General features: G+C 42.5%; 1 protein-coding gene across 2 annotated transcripts in view; it reads right to left on the bottom strand.

Moving 5' to 3' along the window:
* The window catches only part of RAP1GAP2 (RAP1 GTPase activating protein 2), a 356,373-nt gene that overhangs the window by 107,088 nt on the left and 228,474 nt on the right, over nt 1-20,811 (bottom strand). The window contains exon 1 of one of the 2 annotated variants that reach the window (XM_058164270.1): nt 18,996-19,260. The exons of the other annotated variant lie outside the window; for it this stretch is intronic. Coding sequence (XP_058020253.1) covers nt 18,996-19,136 — 141 coding nt within the window. The 5' untranslated portion in view covers nt 19,137-19,260. Of the gene's footprint in view, nt 1-18,995; nt 19,261-20,811 lie in introns of those variants that run through there. 2 annotated transcript variants of the gene reach the window in all.

Genomic DNA, 20,811 nt, shown 5'->3' with positions numbered 1-20,811 from the left:
TCCAGCATTCCTTTAGGAACCTCCAACATGCAAACTGTGATTAAAGTAAAGGTTAAGGTTCCCCTCGCACATATGTGCTAGTCATTCCTGGCTCTAGGGGGAGGTGCTCATCTCCGTTTCAAAGCCAAAGAGCCAGCGCTGTCCGAAGACGTCTCCGTGGTTATGTGGCCGGCATGATTCAACACCAAAGGCGCACATAACGCTATTACTTTCCCACCAAAGGTGATCCCTATTTTTCTACTTGCATTTTTTACGTGCTTTTGAATTGCTAGGTTGGCAGAAGCTGGGACAAGTCATGGGAGTTATGCACCACTAGGGATTCGAACTGCTAAACTGCCGACCTTTTGATCGACAAGCTCAGCGCCTTAGCCACTGAACCACCGTGTCCCCTCTGTTGTAACCTTGAAAGAGGCGGTGGTGAGAGACCCCTCCTCATGAAGCCTTCCCTGGACCCAGCTATTTTGGGTAATTATCGTCCAGTCTCCAACCTTCGCTTTCTGGCGAAGGTTGTAGAGAGTGTGGTGGCATGGCAGCTTCCCCGGTACCTGGATGAAGCTGTGTATCTAGACCCGTTCCAGTCCGGCTTCCGGTCCGGATATAGCACTGAGACAGCTTTGGTCGCGTTGGTGGATGACCTCTGGAGGGCCAGGGATAGGGGTTGTTAGATCTCTCAGCGGCTTTTGATACCATCGAACATGGTATCCTGCTGCACCGATTGGAGAGTTTGGGAGTGGGAGGCACCGTTTATCGGTGGTTCTCCTCCTATCTCTCTGACCGGTCGCAGACGGTGTTGACAGGAGGGCAGAGATTGACTGCGAGGCCCCTCACTTGTGGGGTGCCTCAGGGGTCGATTCTCTCGCCTCTCCTGTTCAACATCTATATGAAGCCGTTGGGCGAGGTCATCAGTGGCTTTGGGGTGAGTTACCAGCTGTACGCTGATGACACTCAGCTGTACTTTTCCACCCCGGGCCACCCCAACGAAGCTGTTGAAGTGCTGTCCCGGTGCCTGGAAGCCGTACGGGTCTGGATGGGGAGAAACAGACTCAGGCTCAATCCATCCAAGACGGAGTGGCTGTGGATGCCGGCACCCCAGTACAGTCAGCTGCAACCGCAGCTGACTGTTGGGGGCGAGTCACTGGCCCCATCAGAAAGGGTGCGCAACTTGGGCGTTCTCCTGGATGGATGGCTGTCGTTTGAAGATCATTTGACGGCCGTCTCCAGGAGAGCTTTTTACCAGGTTCGCCTGGTTCGCCAGTTGCGCCCCTTTCTTGACCGGGATGCCTTATGCACGGTCACTCACGCTTTAGTCACTTCCCGTCTGGATTATTGTAATGCTCTCTACATGGGGCTACCCCTGAAGTGCACTCGGAGGCTTCAGTTAGTCCAGAATGCAGCTGCGCGGGTGATCGAGGGAGCCACACGTTGCTCCCGGGTAACACCGCTCCTGCGCAGTTTGCACTGGCTACCTGTGGTCTTTCGGGTGCGCTTCAAGGTGTTGGTTACCACCTTTAAAGCGCTCCATGGCTTAGGGCCCGGGTACTTACGGGACCGCCTGTGGTTACCCTATGCCTCCCACCGACCCGTACGCTCACACAGAGAGGGTCTTCTCAGGGTGCCGTCCGCCAAGCAATGTCGGCTGGCGGCCCCCAGGGGAAGTGCCTTCTCTGTAGGAGCACCTACCCTCTGGAACGAACTTCCCCCTGGCCTGCGTCAACTACCTGACCTTCGGACCTTTCGCCGTGAATTGAAAACGTATTTGTTCATTCAAGCGGGACTGGCTTAATTTTTAACTTTTAATTTTTAAACTCTGAAATCTGAATTTTAATGATTTTAAATTGGGGTACTGTGTTTTATTGCGGTCAATTGGACGGTTTTACATTTAAACTTTTAAATTTTTCGGCCGTTATATAATATGTTATTTTAATTTGTTGTTTTAATATTGTAGATTGTATATTTTTAATTTGGCTGTACATTGCCCTGAGTCCTTTGGGAGAAGGGCGGTATAAAAGTCTAAATAATAAATAAATATATAAATAAACAAACTTTGAATGGTCACTAAACAAACTGTTGTAAATCGAGGGCTACCTGTCTAACCTTGGTACTTTCCAGGTATTCCCATCTGAATTCTAGCCAGACCTGACCCGACTTAGCTTCCAACCCCAGACAAGGTCAGCCAGCTTGTAAAAACAGTGCTGTATATCCATCCCAAGAAAAACATCATTACATAAGAGAAATGGCAACAAGAAAAGCCAGCAATAAATCAGTTCTAAAGCAATTACAACATAAACATTACAAAATGCAATAAAAGGGAACAGAAGACAATGTAACTAGAAGGATTATATGTAATTACAGAAGGCAGCAATTTTTTAAAGGAAGAATTTCAGCTTTAAGTGCCAAAGGCTCTTTCTAAACAGGAAGATGACACTGAGAAGGGAAGGCCATTGGCTATTAAGCTGTTCTTGTTATTTAATGAATATCCCGCGTTTCTGCTTATACGGATAGTCCTCAACTTATGACCTCAATTGAGCCCAAAATTCTGTTGCTAAGTGAGAAAGTTCTTAAGTGAGTTCTGCCCCATTTTATGACCTTTCTGGCCACAGGTGAATTACTGCAGTTGTTAAGTTGAGGACTGCTGTACTATCATTCAAGCAGCATACAATGGTAGAATTAAATGCAAAAATCTAAATCACGGCAACAAAATCAAGATAATCAAAACCAGATGGATTTTGCTCTGTTTCTTAAGAATTTCATGAGTGGGATCACTTATCCCACTTAGGGGACTGGAGACTAAAGCATATGAAGAACGGCTGCAGGGACTGGGTATGTCTAGTTTAATAAAAAGAAGGACTAGTAGAGACATAATAGCAGTGTTCCAATATCTCAGGTGCTGCCATAAAGAAGTGGAAGTCAAACTATTCTCCAAAGCACCTGAGGGTAGAACAAGAAGCAACGGGTGGAAACTAATCAAGGAGAGAAGCAACTTAGAACTAAGGAGAAATTTCCTGACAGTTAGAACAATTAATCAGTGGAACAACTTGCCTCCAGAAGTTGCGAATGCTCCAACACTGGAAGTTTTTAAGAAAATATTGGATAGCCATTTGTCTGAAATGGTGTAGGGTTTCCTGCCTGGACAGGGGGTTGGTCTAGAAGACCTCCAAGGTCCCTTCCAACTCTGTTATTATGTTATGTTATGTTATGTTATGTTATGTTATGTTATGTTATGTTATGTTATGTTATGTTATGTTATGTTATGTTATGTTATGTTATGTTATGTTATGTTATGTTATGCAAAAAAAAAACTGCCACAACAATTGCATTCATTGCATTGTATTGCATTATGTAAAATATATAAAAAGTATGAAATAAAAGAAAACAAAAAATAAAGAAACTCAATGGGCAGACTTGATGGGCCACTATGCCTTTTTCTGCTGTCACTTTTCTATGTTTTTCTATGTGACTTTTGACCCTTTGTGCCTTTTCTATGTATAATAGTTTTATATGCATTTTGTGACACTTTGCGAGCTGTATGCAATGAAAATTTCATTTTTAATGTATGCCGATTAGTGTGTATTCAAAGTGACAATAAAGTTATTCTGTTCTATTCTATGCTATATTCCATTCCATTCCACTCCATTCCATATTTTATTTTATTTTCTATTCTATTCTATTCATTCCATATATTCTATTCTATTCTATTCTATTCTAGTCTAGTCTAATTCTAATTCTATTCTAATTCTATTCTTTTCCATTCCATTCCATTTTTGAAATAGCAGCTTCATTATCCTTCAAAGTTGAAACTTATAATGATCAAAATAGAAAAAGCAGAGACAGTTTGTCTCATCAGCAAGATTCTTGCCAAAATCTTTTTCCCCAGTCCAGTTATAACGCTCCCATATTTGCATTTTATCTATTTGTACCCCGCCTTTATTATATAACTCAAGGCAGCACACATATCCAACATGCCTTCCTCCTTCTAATTTCCCCAAAACAACAATCCTGTGAGGGGGGGTTGGGCAAAATGTGAGTGACTGGCCCAAAATCCCCCAGCTGGCTTTCACGCCTAAGGCAGGACTTGAACTCATGATCTCTCACTTTCTAGCCTGGTGCTTTAACCACTAGGCCAAACTGGCTCTCACATCTTGCTTATGAAATCACTCTTTTGGCACTCAGAAGCCAAATTGGAAGTAGATTTTTAAATGGGCTGTTTTCCCATTATACAATGCAGAAGGCCAGATCTATGCTACTCTGCTAGCAGAGCATTTTCTACTGGAAATTTGCTAATGTCTGTGGATTTCCAAACTTAATTCTGCTTTTCGCCATATAAGACTCACTGGTCCATAAAAGCTCTCTTTACAGCTAGCACAATATTACCTGGAGAAGACCAAATCACTCAGTTTCACAATCTTCCCATTTCTTTATTTAAAAAAACCTTCAAACTCCTTCTGCCTCTTTTAAAATGGACTGTGTGCATTTTTAAAAAGTTCAGAGACAAGCAACTAAGATGATCAAAGGCCTGGAGTCTAAAACATATGAGGAACAGCTGCAGGATTTGGGCTTGGGAAGTCTAAAGAAAAGAAGAATTAGAGGTGGCATGATAGCAGCATTCCAGTATTTGAGGGGCTGCCACAAAGAAAAAGGGGGTCAAATTATTCTCCAAAGCACTAGAGGGCAGGACAAGCAACAATGGTTGGAAACTAATGAAAGACAGAAGCAACCTGGAATTAAGGAGAAACTTCCTAACCGTGAGGACAATTAACCAGTGGAACAGCTTGCCTCCAGATCATGTGGGTGCTTCACAGTGGTGAAATCCAAATTTTTTACTACCAGTTCTGTGAGTGTGGTTTGGTGGGTGTGGTGTGGCTTGGTGGGTGTGACTGGGTGGGCATGGCAGGCAAAGGATACTGCAAAATCCCTATTCTCTCCCCACTCCTGGGAGAAGGATATTGCAAAATCTCCATTCCCATCCACTCTGGGGCCAGCCAGAGGTGGTATTTGCTGGTTCTCTGAACAACTCAAAATTTCCGCTACCTGTTCTCCAGAACCTGTCAGAACCTGCTGGATTTCACCCCTGGTGCTTCATCACCGGAGGTTTTTAAGAAGAAACTAGGCAGTCACTTATCTGAAATAGTATAGGTTTTCCTCAGGGTGAAATCTACTTACCTTCCCTACTGGTTCGGAAGTGCATGCGCCGTCACGTGCCGTCACGTGCGTGCTTGGACCCTCTATGCATGGACAAACCCTTCTATGCATGCGCAGAGGGTAAAAAAAAGGTTACTTCCTGGTTAAAACCAGGAAGTAATGGTGTCAAGGCGGGTGGGCGGAGTCTCACGTTACTGCCGCTACCGGTTCTCCAAACCACCCACTGCCGCCGCTACCGGTTCACCCGAACCGGTGAGAACCGGTAGCATTTCACCCTGGGTTTCCCTGCTTGAACAGGGGGCTGGCCTAGAAGATCTCCAAGGTTCCTTCTAGCTCTATTCTATTCTATTCATTAATTTAAAACCAAATAAATTGAGGGACTCCTTTTTCTTTCTTTAATAATATCTTCTAATAAGACCTAAAGATGAGACTCATCTTTTCCCTCACCTTCTAAAGAATTCTTTATCGAACCAAGAAGTCTAAGGACTTTCTGTGGCCCCCTATTTTATTTTTAGGTCCGCAGCTCATGTGCTTGAAATTCGGAGCAAAGTTGTGCACTCCTGGGATATACACTAAAATTAGCACAAAACACAAGGAGGTGACATAAAGCAAAGTGAAAGGCAAGATGTGTGAAATAGTTTTGAAAGTGTGTAAGGTGAAGGTGTTGGACTAAGAACAAGAAGACCAGGCTTCTGGTGTTATCTTCAGCCACAAGAATTCCCTGGAAGACTATGGACTTAGTCCCTTGATCTCAGTCCAAGAACCAGAGTGATATGTATTTATTTATTTTATTTTATTGGTTTTATTTATTTATTTGTCAAGCATTTATAAGATAACAGATAAAAGTATAAACATAATTTGAATACATGAAAAGGATTACGAGTAAAAAGGGACATTAGGACAGGGACGGTAGGCACGCTGTTGCACTTATGCACGCCCCTTACAGACCTCTTAGGAATGGGGTCAGGTCAGCAGTAGCCAGTCTAAGGTTAAAGTTTTGGGGGTTTGGGGAAGAAACCACAGAGTCAAGGTAGTGCATTCCAGGCATTGACCACTCTGTTACTGAAGTCGTATTTTCTGCAATCAAGTTTGGTGCGGTTTACCTTGAGTTTTTATCTATTGTGTGCTCGTGTATTGTTGTGGTTCAAGCTGAAGTAGTCATCGACAGGTAGGACATAGGTCAGACTGAAGGCGGAGTAGTTCTAAGTTGTCCAAACCCAAAATTTCAAGTCTGGTCACATAACGTATTTTATTGCAGGTAGAGGAATGGAGGACTCTTCTTGTGAAATATGTAAGTTGTCTTTGATTTATAACCACAATTTATGCCAATAAAGGAGAATATTTGTAGCTGAAGGTTGACCTGAGGGGTCCTTGGTGCTCTCTGAGCTGGGCTACTTTAGTTATTTGATAATTACCAAAATTATTTGGTAATCTTGGTTACTCCGAAATTAACATTAGATGAACGTTCAAGAAGCTACAACAATCAAGGAACTGCCATATAAGCTAAGAGTAAATAGCTCAACCAAGGAATTTCCAAGACCACCCCCACCAACAAGTCACTAGAATATAAACTAAGAGCAAACCCCACTTCCTACTAGCACTGATGATGCTACCTAGTTTGGGTAATGAAACGTCTGCTAGAAAATAACCAAGCTCAGACAGCACCAAGGACCACAACTGAGCCCAATTTCCATTGCCAAGCAAGATAGTTGTTAAGTAAGTTTTGTCCCCATGTTACAACCTTTCTTGTTAAGCGAATCTGGCTTTCCCCTTTGACTTTGCTTGTCATAAAGTTGATCAAGTTATCCCCCGCCCTCCAGGACACTGCAACTGTCTTAAATATGAGCCAGTTGCCAAGCGTCCAAATTTTGATCATGTGACCATGCAACATACATAAGTGTGAAAAATGGTCATAAGTGTTGTGATCCACCAGCAGCCTGCAGAGCTGGCAACGGAGTCGGACAGCGATGAGGCTGAGGAAGAGCGTGGGCCAGTGTGGAGGCTGGGGAAGGCCCAGATGAAGGCTCTGCGTAGGAGGCTGAGGTGGGGCCAAGGCCATCAGGGAGTGAGACTCCGGAGCCTCCAAAGGCTGACAGTAGTGAGGCAGAGGAACAGGAGGAGCCTATTCCTAATGCATGCATGAGAAGAGCTGCCAGAAGCCAAGAGCAGCTAAAGCAAAGAGGACAACTCGGGAGTAGGGCCAAAAAAAGATTGGCCCCTCCCATAAGGCTTAAAAGATCAACAACGCCATTTGTGCTCTTTGCCGGAAAACAACGTTGATAGCTTTGTCTTGTTAAATTTGTATCAGTATCTTCTGAATATTTGCAAAGAAAGGCCTTTGGCAGTTTGCCTAATTGGACCAAGGTTTGTGATAGGACTGATGAATTTGTGCTGGGAGGAATTTGCTTTAATTTAGTTGAACTACGCTGAGAATGAAGTAATTCTCAGCTGTTTGAATAAAGTTTGTTTGTTTTTATACTGACTGAGTTTCCTACTACCTACTTGGGCCTGGGTCACAACAATAAGCCACTTTTTTCAATGCTGTTGTAACTTTGAATGGTCACTAAACAAATGGTTGTAAGTCCAGGAGTACCCATTGTAGAGAAGGAGCTGGACCAGAGTTTAAGTCCCCCTCAACCAAAGAAGCTCATTAGGTGTCGGGTGCAAATTACCAGGAGTGTTCATTCAGTTCAAAGCACAGAAGAGTTTACTATTGCTACCTATTCACAAGAATCAGGTCAACTAACCATCAAAGTTAAACTGGCACTACATAAGGATCGATGGAATTCACGGGTGGCTGGACTTGAGTCTCTTGTAGCAACACAATGACTCCAAACTGATGACACATTTAACTCCACCTTCCAGCTCAGTCTGCTCTTCTCCTACTTTAGAGCAGAGTTCCCCAACCTTTTCTGGGTTGTCGGAAGGGGAGGAGGGGCGGGAGCCTTTACATGCACATGCGCACACATGGAGTCGCAAGCATGCATGTGATGCAATTGGGGCCGCAGACAATGCTCGTGGTGATGCTAGCATGAGTGGGGAGGGTGTGCACACTCGCATGCACTAGCCAGCCACTCACACAGCCCGATGGCCAGCAGGCCATGGGCCACAAGTTGGGGACTCCTGCTTTAGAGGACTTTGAGCCACTCACTCTCCCTCATCCCCAAAACCACTGTGATGTAATGGTTACACTGTGATGTAATGGTAATGAACTCAGAAATGGGCTGTGGGGGACACAGGTTGTAGTCCCCCTTCAGCCACAGAACTCATTTGTGAACTCTGTCTCTCTCAGCCAACCCACACATCCTAGGTTTGTTGTCATGGCCTACTCATGAACAGAACAGAACGGAACAGAACAGAACAGAATAGAATAACAGAGTTGGAAGGGACCTTGGAGGTCTTCTAGTCCAACTCTTTGCTTAGGCAGGAAACCCTACACCATTTCAGACAAATGGTTATCCAACATCTTCTTAAAAACTTCCAGTGTTGGAGCATTTATAACTTCTGGAGGCAAGTTGTTCCACTGATTAATTGTTCTAACTGTCAGGAAATTTCTCCTTGGTTCTAAGTTGCTTCTCTCCTTGATTAGTTTCCATCCATTGCTTCTTGTTCTGCCCTCAGGTGCTCTGGAGAATAGCTTGACTCCCTCTTCTTTGTGGCAGCCCCTGAGATATAGAATAGAATAGAATAGAATAGAATAGAATAGAATAGAATTTATTGGCCAAATGTGATTGGACACATAAGGAATTTGTCTTGGTGCATATGCTCTCAGTATACATAAAAGAAAAGATACCTTCATCAAGGTACAACTTTTACAACACAAATGATGGTCATAGGGTACAATTTAACCCTTAATGATGGCAACAAAAAGTTACAGTCATACAGTCATAAGTGGAAAGAGATTGGTGATGGAAATGATGAGAAGATTAATAATAGTGTAGATTTAGTAAATAGTTTGACAGTGTTGAGGGAATTATTTGTTTAGCAGAGCGATGGCCTTTGGGAAAAAACTGTTCTTATGTCTAGTTGTTCTAGTGTGCAGTGCTCTATAGTGTCGTTTTGAGGGTAGGAGTTGAAATATCAGATACCGATATCGGAACACTGCTATCATGTCTCCCCTAGTCCTTCTTTTCATTATACTAGACATACCCTATTTCTGCAACCGTTGTTCATATATTTTGGCCTTCAGTCCCCTAATCATCTTTGTTGCTCTTCTCTGCACTCTTTCTAGAGTCTTCACATCTTTTTCACATCATGGCAACCAAAACTGGATGCTGTATTCCAAGTGTGGCCTTACCAAGGCATTATAAAGTGGTATGAACACTTCACTGTAACACTTTCATCATCTGTTCAGTAAAAATTCTGTGATTATGAAATCGTACGGGTGAGGGATGCCTAGCTAATTGACCCTTCCTTCCTTAAAAAAAAAGGCCCTAAAATGGGAAGAGTAGGCCTTTTAATCCAGTGAAAAGGCAGAGTTGGACTATTAGACTAATTTGTGGCCAGCTTCCAACAACCAACCCAAGCAAATGAGATTTACTGAACCACATTTTGAATTTTCCAGTCATTTGCAAGGTCATCTCCTGCAGTCTTCTAACAGCAGGCTAATTGGATTGCAATTTTATTTTTCTCAGGAAGCTGCCTTCCTCGGAAAGAGAGAGAGAGAGAGAGAGACAGAGGAAGAGGAAACTACAAATAAAACACACCAGCTATTTTATCGACGTTGAGAGACATGGTCCAATACAGGAACACTCCTAATAATCAAACACTACTTTCTTTGCGAGAACAAAAATAGAAGCCAGATAGGAAACACAGCCAAGAGGGCCATCTTCTCCACCCGGAAGGACATCTGAAAATCACACCTTTGTCTGTTCATCAAGATCCCCTCCCCTTTATTTCTTTATATAAAGAAATAAAAATGTCAACTCAAGAAAGTCATGGGAATAATTTCTTCCTGCTGGACTTGAAAAAGAGGCTCACTAAAGTTTTGAAGATATTCCGGACAAGGGACAATAAATATTTCAATGGATTAAAGAGCACAGTTGATTTTTGAGAAAGGAAAGAATATAAAGTTGTTTCATTTGATCAAGGATAACATGAGATCTGTTGTTATTTTGGGCAGTTCTTTCTGACTTGCTGACAGCTGGAATGAAAAAGATGTGTACTGGATTTGCTTACAGTTAAGATTTGAGATATGGAATGATCATGTCAATTTTATATTCGTTACTAATGTTATAACTTTAGGACTCTGGAGTTTTGCTGACACCTGGATTGGAAAAACCATTGCTTACTGGACTTGCCTACAGATAACAGCTGCATTATGGGATGAAAGGGGACACGGTGGCTCAGCGGTTAAAGATGCTGAGCTTGTCAGCTGGAAAGCTGACAGCTTGTGTTGAGACCCAAGCAGCACGTGACGGAGTAAGCTCCCGTTCTTGCCCCAGCTCCTTCCCACCTAGCTGTTCAGAAGCATGTGAATGCAAGTAGATAAATAGGTACCACTTCAGTGGGAAGGTAACAGTACTCTACATGTTTTTGCGTATAGTTATACTGGCCACATGACCACTGAAATGACAACGCTGGCTACTTCAGCTAAGAAACGGAGATGAGCACCGTCCCTAGAGACAGACACAACTGGGCAGGAGAAACCTTTACCTTTACCTTGATGGGATGAAGAATTTTATTTCTGTTAATCAAGAGAACCTGAAGAGATAGTGAAACTGTTTGCATTTGTAATGTGGGTGGGAAATCACTTTTTTAGGTTTTATTCTTTTTTTTTTTGTCTTTCTTCCTTTTCTTCTTTTTCTTTTTTCTTTTTTTCTTCTTTCTATTCTCTCTATTTTTCTGTTTGGTTTGTATTATCTTTTTTTTTTTAATTGTAGTTAATAAAAACATTATTTTAACAAAAGACCGTACAGGAATTTTCTGTGATAGCAGCTTGAAGTTCATCTAATCCAACTATAATTTCCTATGGATTAAGGAGACAATAGAGCTCTGTTTTTCATTTCATTTTTCCAGCGCGAGTGGAGACGGCAAACAAAAATGCAATTATAATACCATCATATATCTTTATTCAAAAAGCTCCAGATTTACCCCTACCTGTTTTAGATCTGAAAGAAGGTACCGAGGACAGATTAACAAGGAATACAAGGGGCTGTTGTTGTTGTTATTGTTTATTTGAATTTATATCCCGCCCTTCTCCGAAGACTCAGGGCGGCTTACAATGTGTTAAGCAATAGTCTTCATCCATTTGTATATTTATATACAAAGTCAACTTAATTGCCCCCAACGATCTGGGTCCTCATTTTACCTACCTTATAAAGGATGGAAGTCTGAGTCGACCTTGGGCCTGGTGGGACTTGAACCTGCAGTAATTGCAAGCAGCTGTGTTAATAACAGACAGACTTAGTCCGTTGAGCCACCAGAGGCGCGTTGTCAAAGCCATTTGGAGAAGAAAGAGTGTATTTACACTTCATTGTTTGTTCTCAATTTTGCATTTTTAAATGGAAACTTGTCTATCATTCCATGGTGTCCATAGAGGATTTTGTCCAAATTAAAAAAATCAGCAGTTGGGTCATCAAGATGTAATCGCTAACCCTTTTCCTACAAGCGTGTGATGTCACAATGATGATACAATCATGATGATACAGTCCTGTTTTTTGTCACCTTTTGACAGCACCTGTGAATATTTTATTTATTTATGTGTACCCCACCTTTATTATATTTATAAATAATTCAAGGTGGCAGCTTTCAAGGGCCTCTGGTGGCTCAGACTGCTAAGACAGCCTGTTATTAACAGCAGCTGCTTGCAATTACTGCAGGTTCAAGTCCCACCAGGCCCAAGGTTGACTCAGCCTTCCATCCTTTATAAGGTAGGTAAAATGAGGACCCAGATTGTTGGGGGCAATAAGTTGACTTTCTATATAATATTCATTACCTGACTCCATAGTCTCTACTCAAAATCCCAACATCTTCAACCAAAAACTGTCTACTATTGACCTCACCCCATTCCTAAGAGGACTATAAGGGGCGTGCATAAGAGCACAAAAGTGCCTACCGTTCCTGTCCTATTGTTCCCTTCATTATATCAAATTAATATAGTTGATGCATATTTTTTTACTTATATATATATATATATTTCTTCAAGATATGTTGTTTTATCTATGACAATTATTTGTGTATACTGTTGTGACAAGAAGAAATAAAATAAAATAAAAATAAATATACAAATGGATGAAGACTATTGCTTGACATAGTGTAAGCCGCCCTGAGTCTTCGGAGAAGGGCGGGATATAAATGCAAATAAAAAAAAAACATATCCAACATTCCTTCCTCCTCCTATTTTCTTCTATGTAAATTGGGATAAGAGAGAGTTGACTGACCAAAAGTCATCCAGCTGGCTTTCATGGGACTAGAACTCAATCTGGCTTTCTAGTCTGGTGCCTTAACCACTAGACCAAACTGTCTCTTCAGCTGACATCAGAATACAGGCAGTCCTTAACCTATGACCACAACTGAGCCCAAAATGTTTGTTGCTAAGCGAGACTTTAAGCGAGTTCTGCCCCATTTTACAACTTTTCTTGCCACAGTTGTTAAGTGAATCACTGGATTTGTTAAGTGAGTAACGTATTTGTTAAGTGAATCTGGCTTCCCCCATTGACTGTGCTTGTCAGAAGGTTGCACAAGATGATCGCATGATTCCAGGACACTGCAACCGTCATATATATGAGTCAGTTCCTAAATGTCTGAATTTTGGTCACATGACCATGGGGATGCTGTAATGGTCATAAATGTGAAAAACAATTGTAAGCCACTTTTTTCACGGTTGTTGTAACTTTGAACAGTCAGTAAATGAACTGTTGTACATTGAGGACTACCTGTATCTCTGGTGTCAACTGACAGTTGTACTTGTCTGAATCTGAACCTGGAACTTCCTGATCTCAGTCCAACACCTGAAATTCAGCACTACCCCAAAGTCCATTTCCACAATCAAAGACCAGCAGCAACAGACTTAAAGGACAAGCTTGCTACTCCTGGAAATCTGCAGCCTGACCTTCTCACAGCTTTTAACTTCTTAAGTTTCAGTGGAGACAAAGGTACAACTATAACTCTTATCGATAGGCAGCAGTAGGTGACATTTCCAAGTTTCTGCTGCGAAAGAGAGTTTGCAACTTGCCAAAACATATGCTGAACAAAAGATGAGTTCTCAGAATCATCCGACGTCCTTAGATTCACCTATAAAGTAAAAAGGATTTTCTAAACCAGTTTATGTTCCAATAAAGGAGATGTGGTGGCTCAGTGATTAAGACGCTTAGCTCATCGTCTGGCCGCTCAAGTTCAAGACCCGACGCCATGCTACAAGGTGAGTTCCCGTCCTCGCCTGAGCTCCTGTCAACCTAGCAGTTTGACAGCAGGTAAATGCGAGTAGATAAATAGGTGTTGTGTCTTGCCCGCCCTCAGAGCAGCCGGGGCCTTCTTATCTGCTCCCGAACACGGAGGAATGTATGCCTCCCGGCCCCAGTCCTGGCTCCATGCCCAGACAAACTGCAGAAGAAGGAGCACCTCCCGGCCCCAGCCCTGGCTCCATGCCCAGGCAAACGGAGCAGCTAGACCCCTCTCCCTCCTCCACAGCATGTGAGCCTGAGGAGGGTTTATTACCAACAGCTGATTGGAGTGACCCTTGCATCAGAAGATTGGATAGGCGGAGGCAACAGAAGGAAGGGAGAGGCAGGCCTTAATGAGTGCTGAGTCATGGAGCCACACCCCATGGCCTATATAAAGGATCTGCTTTCTGGCAGTCTCTGAGTCAGGCAAAGTCGAACTTATCTTGCTGAAGTCACTTACTGGTCTCCTGCCTGCTCTGAGGACTTTGCTAGGACTTTGGGCAGAGCTGCAGAGGCAAGCCTGATTCGGATTTCCCTGACCTGGCCGTCAGCGGAGGAGTGGGACACGACAATAGGCATCACTTCAGTAGGAAGGTAACGGTGCTCTGGGACACCATGCTGGCCACCTGACCATGGAAATGTCTTCTGTGCAACACTTGAAACACAGATGAGCACCACCTCCTATAATCAGCTAGGGAGTAAATTCTGCAGGGACTCCTTTACCTTTCCTTACTTTTCTGTTCCTTTATTCAACCAGCAATGATGTCAATGCTGACATTACCCCAAAAAAGAGGCATGATTTATGAGATTAAAATGTTGGCTTCTCATACACATCAATGCACACACTTCCACACATTTATAAGTTCCTGTGCTGTTTACACAGCAACAAAATATTTTTCCCATATGTTCTTCAGAAGCGATTAAACTATTAAACTATTTTTCACCCACTTGGAAAACAATCCCCACCCTTGTTGCATTTTCAAATTTGTATCAGTTTACAGCAGCCAACACTCATGTTAAGCAAGGATTTTCTCCTTCATTTTTCTTTTATCAATTGCTATCAAAAAGCAAACAAAAAAATGCTATTTGGACTTTCTTTGAAAAAGACGACTTTTGCACAAGTAAATAAATAAATTTCAATGACATTCTTGCTAGTGAAATATAGAAACTTTGCACTGATTGATTGAGTCACTGATTAATTTTACAGGGTTGTTCCAATCACAACTAACACTGAATGGCCTACAATTCCTCTTCAGTATTTTAGAGAATCATAAAAACCAAACAAAATTGCAGTCAACAAATCAAAACAACACCACCACAATAGAAAAACCTGAGGATGGCTGCAGTCCATTCACCTATCCAATTAAAACTCTTAATTTAAGTCAATAAAATTTAAACATTTTCATCAGTAAAGGTAGAAACATCTTCAAACCTCACTGGATATCAGTCCTTCAAGATAGATAGATCAGTCTAAGAGTAAGACGAAGAAACCAGGTCATCTAAGCTAATAATTCTTCTATTGATATATTGATCATCAATTGTGTTGTAAATGTTGTACCTTGATGAACGTATCTTTTCTTTTAGGTACACTGAGAGCATAAGCACCAAGACAAATTCCTTGTGTGTCCAATCACACTTGGCCAATAAAATTCTATTCTTCTTCTTCTTCTTATAAGGTTACTATAACAGGACCTTGCAAATTTGAACGCACCTCCCTTCTCTCTCATTTTATCTTTGTGGGAACTAGGGAGGGTCTTATCTGAGATCCTTACTCAAATTACTTTTCTGCCCTAGACTCAGTTTCCTTTTATCTAACCAATGACTTGGTTGAGGCTCTTCCTCCTGTTCCCTCAAAGTTATTTCTTTTTCCCATTGTCTGAACCACAAACAAGACCAAACAAAGAAGAGGGTATTAAAAATATCCCAGAGGTGCTATTCTAAAGAGGTAGAGAAGGGATACTTCTGCAGCCCCTTTATAATAATAATAATAACAACAGAGTTGGAAGGGACCTTGGAGGCCTTGTTGTCCAACCCCCTGCCCAGGCAGAAAATCCTACACCATCTCAGACAGATGGTTATCCAACATCGTTTTAAAAATTTCCAGTGTTGGGGCATTTACAACTTCTGCAGGCAAGTTGTTCCACTGATTAATCCTTCTAACTGTCAGGAAATTTCTCCTTAGTTCTAAGTTGCAGCTCTCCTTGATTAGTTTCCATCCATTGCTTCTTGTTCTACCCTCAGATGCTTTGGAGAACAGCCCGACTCCCTCTTCTTTGTGGCAACCCCTGAGATATTGGAACAGTGCTATCATGTCTCCCCTAGTCCTTCTTTTCATTAAACTAGGCATACCGAGTTCCTGCAACCGTTCTTCATATGTTTTTCCCCTAATCATTTTGATTGCTCTTCTTTGCACACTTTCTAGAGTCTCAGCATCTTTTTTACATCGTGGCGACCAAAACTGAATGCAGTATTCCAAGTGTGGCCTTACCTTTAGATGGCACGCATTGAAGATATAAACGTTTATAGAATAACAGAATTGGAAGGACCTTGGAGGTCTTCTAGTCCAACCCCCTGCTTAGGCAGGAAACCCTATATATGGAGAGAGCCTGTAATTTTTGATCACTGGAAGACTGCTATCATGTCACGCCTTGCCCTTCTTTTCTTTAAACTAAACATTGCCAGGTTCTTTAATTGCTCTTCATAGAATGTGGTCCCCAAGCCCCTCCCACCTTTATCTCTCTTCTCTGCATTATTTATAGCTCCTGAGCATCCTTCTTGTATTGTGGTGACCAGAGCTAGACACAGTTTTCCAAGTGCAGGCTGATTAGTGCAACATACAGCACAACCACTACTTCCTCTGATAGGCCTTCAGAACAATATTTTTGAACTGCCTTGATTGCTAGATGGGTTAAAGAGGTACTGCTATTGCTATTCTGTGTTGTGTGTGTCTTCCATTATGTCAAGAGCGTCAAACTCAAGGCCTGGGGACGAGATCTGGCCAGCAAGGTGCTTAGATCTGGCCCACAAGGCTGCCCTGGAAACAGCGAAGGACTGGCCCGCAGTGCCTCTGCCAGCAAAAATTGAGCTTGGGAGGGCCACGCGCGGCCCTCCCAAGCTCTGTTTCCGGATGTGACAGGCTCCTGCAACCCTCTGCCAGCGAAAACGGAGCTCGGGAAGGCTGTGAGTGCTCAGGCCACCACAGGTGCCCTCAACATGAATGGATCAAGCTGGCCACAGCCACCCTGGCCATGCCCACCCGGCCCCCTGAGGCAGTGGCGAAATTCACATTTTTTTTACTACTGGGTCTGTGGGTGTGGCTTGGTGGGCATGGCAAGGGAAGGATACTGCAAAATCCCCATTCCCTCCCCACTCCTGGGGGAAGGATATTGCAAAATCTCCATTCCCACCCCACTCTGGGGCCAGCCAGAGGTGGTATTTGCCGGTTCTCTGAACTACTCAAAATTTCCACTACCGGTTCTCTGAACTACTCAAAATTTCCGCTACCGGTTCTCTGAACTACTCAAAATTTCCGCTACCCTGTTCTCCAGAACCTGTCAGAACCTGCTGGATTTCACGCCTGCCCTGAGGCCAAACACAACCCTGATGCGGCCTTCAATCGATGAAAGCAAGTTTGACACCCCTGCATTATGTGAAGGCTCACCGGCCAGCTGTCTACTCTCCCTCAACTGATTTTTTAAAAACGAAAGAAGTTTCTCCTTAGTATTTTGATTCGGGAAGTCTAAGAAAATAGGAACCACACACACACACACACACACACACACACACAAAGAGAACTGTGCAGTGAACGGCAAGTTGTTTACACACCCGTCCCTGCACACACGTACCGCTTGGCTGCTTCATCATTTCATATGAGCAAGAACAATAGGCATAAGCATTTCATCCAAATCCTCATCTCCTTTGACCGAATTTTCTAAAACCCATTTTCTTTCCTCAGGTTGAACGAGAACTGGCTGAAAATGCAGAGCAGATTTGCTGTAGACCAGGGGTCTCCAAATTGGTAACTTTAAGACTTGTGGGACTTCAACTCCCAGAATTCCCCAGCCGGGGGAAGTCCAGAAATCTTGGTTGGACTCCTGGTTTACAGCGAATCTGCTCTGCATTTTCAGCCAGTTCTCATCAGTTATGTACAGCAGAGGTCATGCTTTGCTGTACATAACTGTACATTACGTCAGCTGGGGAATTCTGGGAATTGAAGTCCACAAGTCTTAAAGTTGCCAAGTTTGGAGACCTCAGCTGTACATAACTGATTCCAGCTCCAACTACACCCTTTACTAGGAGCTGTACTATATCTAGAACCAGATGACCAAAAAAAGGTAAATTTGACACAAAAGTTTACCAATGAGAGAAAAAAAAATCTCTTTTAAGCATTCCCTGAAAAGATGCAGGCAGAAGGAATGTCAGATCTAAAGTAAGTGGCATTGCCATGGAATAAAGATGCTTCCAAATTCTAAATGGAGAGACAGGAAGAACAAGCTACAGCAGAAGGAGAAAGCTTAGCTTGGTACAAAGTCACAGTGCTCTCCTGAATCATCTTCACCCACAACAAATCTTTATAATGATGCAGGTATTTATAATGATGCTAGTATTTTTATTCATGGGAAGATGCAATCTAGAGCAGGGGTCTCCAACCTTGGTTACTTTAAGACTTCTGGACTTCAATTCCCAGAATTCTGGGAGTTGAAGTCCACAAGTCTTAAAGTTGCCAAGGTTGGAGACCCCTGTTCTACAGAGTCATTCAACACTGGTCCAGTGCAGTGGTGAAATCCAAATTATTTTACTACCGGTTCTGTGGACGTGGCTTGGTGGGCGTGGCAGGGGAAGGATAGTACAAAATCTCCATTCCCACCCCACTCCAGGGGAAGGATACTGCAAAATCCCCATTCCCTTCCCACTCCTGGGGGAAGGATATTTCAAAATCTTCATTCTCACCCCACTCTGGGGCCAGCCAGAGGTGGTATTTGTCGGTTCTCTGAACTACTCAAAATTTTTAGCAGTTCTCCGAACTGCTCAAACTACCAGTTCTCCAGAACCTGTCAGAACCTGATGGATTTCACCCCTGGTCCAGTGGTTAAAGCACTAGACTACTGTAGAAACCAGGAGACTCTGAGTTCTAGTCCCACCTTATGCACATAAGTGGCTGGGTGACCTTGGGCCAGTCACTTTCTCTCAGCCAATTCACCTCACAAGATTGTTATTCTGAAGGAGCATCAGGTATATTTGCCACCTTGAGTTGTTTATAAAAATAATAAAAAGGCAGGATATATATATATATTTAAAAGAATTCATCGGACATATCTAGCACAACCTCCAGAATAACGCCTGGCTTTAGAAAAAGGGCAAATTTCCACCTGTTTAACAGGAAAATCTTTGCTACTTAGCAGAAAACCAATTAGTTTACAGTAGCTCTTGAGGCCAACATACTGTCTCATATCTCCCTTCTCCCTTACTCACCAGAATGTTACTCAAGAGATCCATCATTTTCTGTATAAGTTGCTCCTTACAGAAAGCTAAGAAAGAGCTGCAGGCATCCAAAACTCCTTGTTGTCTTCTGGAGGAACTTCTCTGAATCCAGAGGTTTTTCTGGTCACCCATATAGTCAATGCTTTCGACTTGTCCTTCCAACCAAGTTTGGTTAATATTTTCCCTCAGTAACACATTGCAAGCTGGCAGTTTTACAGGTGTAATGGGCGTGGCGAATTCAGTAAGGGAAGGCACCCAAAACAGGTTGTGCAGGAAATATGGTTTTAATATTTCAGGCAAAGAAGCAAAGAGTGGTGGTTCCTTTTTTTAAATTTTTTGGCAACCCTCCAGAGTTTGGAACGAGATCAAAGGCATCTCATTGTATAAGAGTCATGTTAATGTGGAACACAAACATTGGGAGAACTTGTGTGTGTGTGTGTGTGAGAGAGAGAGAGAGAGAGAGATTGGGGGTTTGTGTTCAAGAAAGATGGAGGGAGGGAGCGAAAAAGAAAGAAAAGAAAAAAGACCAATCTTAATTTTAATGCAAGTGTCAGAAGCAAGAGGTTATTAATTAGCTGGGTTGTCACCTGTCTACTATTTCAAGGAGCTGTTCCTTATTTAGAATTAAAATGAAGTGTTTCTTTCCAAATGAATGAGGAATGCAATTTGCTCCTCTTTCTCCCCCCACTCTCTTTTTTTTTGGTATCAGGAGATATGAAGCATTAGTGAAAAAAAGGCAGCTTGAATTTAACATGCCGTGAGTTTAAACTGTTTGAAAATTTATCATGATTAGTCTCTGCCTTTTGCTCCTAATGTCACATTTCAAGAGTGCATTTTAACAAAGTCACATCTGAGTTGGCCCCCCAAATCAGAGGCACAATTAACCATCGTGACAATGGAAGTCTCAAATTACCTGAGCTATGCCTTTTATCTAAATGCTGTTCTAGAAACAGAAAAGGAAGGATATAAACACGGCAATCAAATACATTTAATGAAGTGCAATATATTCTAATAAAGCGCCGTTTCTTGTGTCAGTTTATTGAAAGCTTACAAGGTGTTCCTTTTACTGGAGCAGATGGTAAACCTATTAATTAGAATGGGGAACTATGCGATTTTATGCTTTGAGATGCTCAAGCAAGAATTTCAAAATAAATCTACCGATGGCAATGTAGAAGTAAGTGGGTTTATTTTATTTATTTTCATACGATCGCATCTTGTTTATGATTAGTTTGTTCATTTCTTTTCCAGCTGTAGAAGGAGCCGGTGTTGGAATGTCTGGCTCAGAAGGCCTTTAGACCATGCCTCATTTTAATAGCCAACTTGTGAAATCTTCCAAGATATTACTACCATGTTTCCCTGAATATAAGCCCTCCCCCAAAAATAAGCCCTCCCGGAAAATATTTAAACGTGTGTGCAGCTGGTCCCTCCCCGCCATTTCCTCTGGTTAGGGTTAGGGAGAGCTGGAAATCAGGTAAGATGGCAAGAGGAGTCCCGTTTTGTTCCACACACCCCAAAAATAATAAGATCTCCCTGAAAATAAGGCCAAGCGCTTATTTCGGGATTCAAAAAAATATAAGACAGGGTCTTATTTTCGGGAAAACACAGTATTATCATCATCATCATCGTTGTTGTTGTTATTATTGATCATCGCACAGTCAGCGAGATGTTCAGACTGGATTTGGCATTATTGTCTACCTATCGAGTCCTTACCAAGGACCTGGAATAGGCAAATCTGGATGTTTCACGGTGTTACAGATATCGTCGCAGGATGGAAGCTGTTCCAAGTAAAGCCGCCTTCTGCAATTGA

This window comes from Ahaetulla prasina, chromosome 1, assembly GCF_028640845.1.
Source record: "Ahaetulla prasina isolate Xishuangbanna chromosome 1, ASM2864084v1, whole genome shotgun sequence".
NCBI lineage: Eukaryota > Metazoa > Chordata > Lepidosauria > Squamata > Colubridae > Ahaetulla > Ahaetulla prasina.
This window is presented reverse-complemented; position numbering and strand designations above follow the sequence as displayed.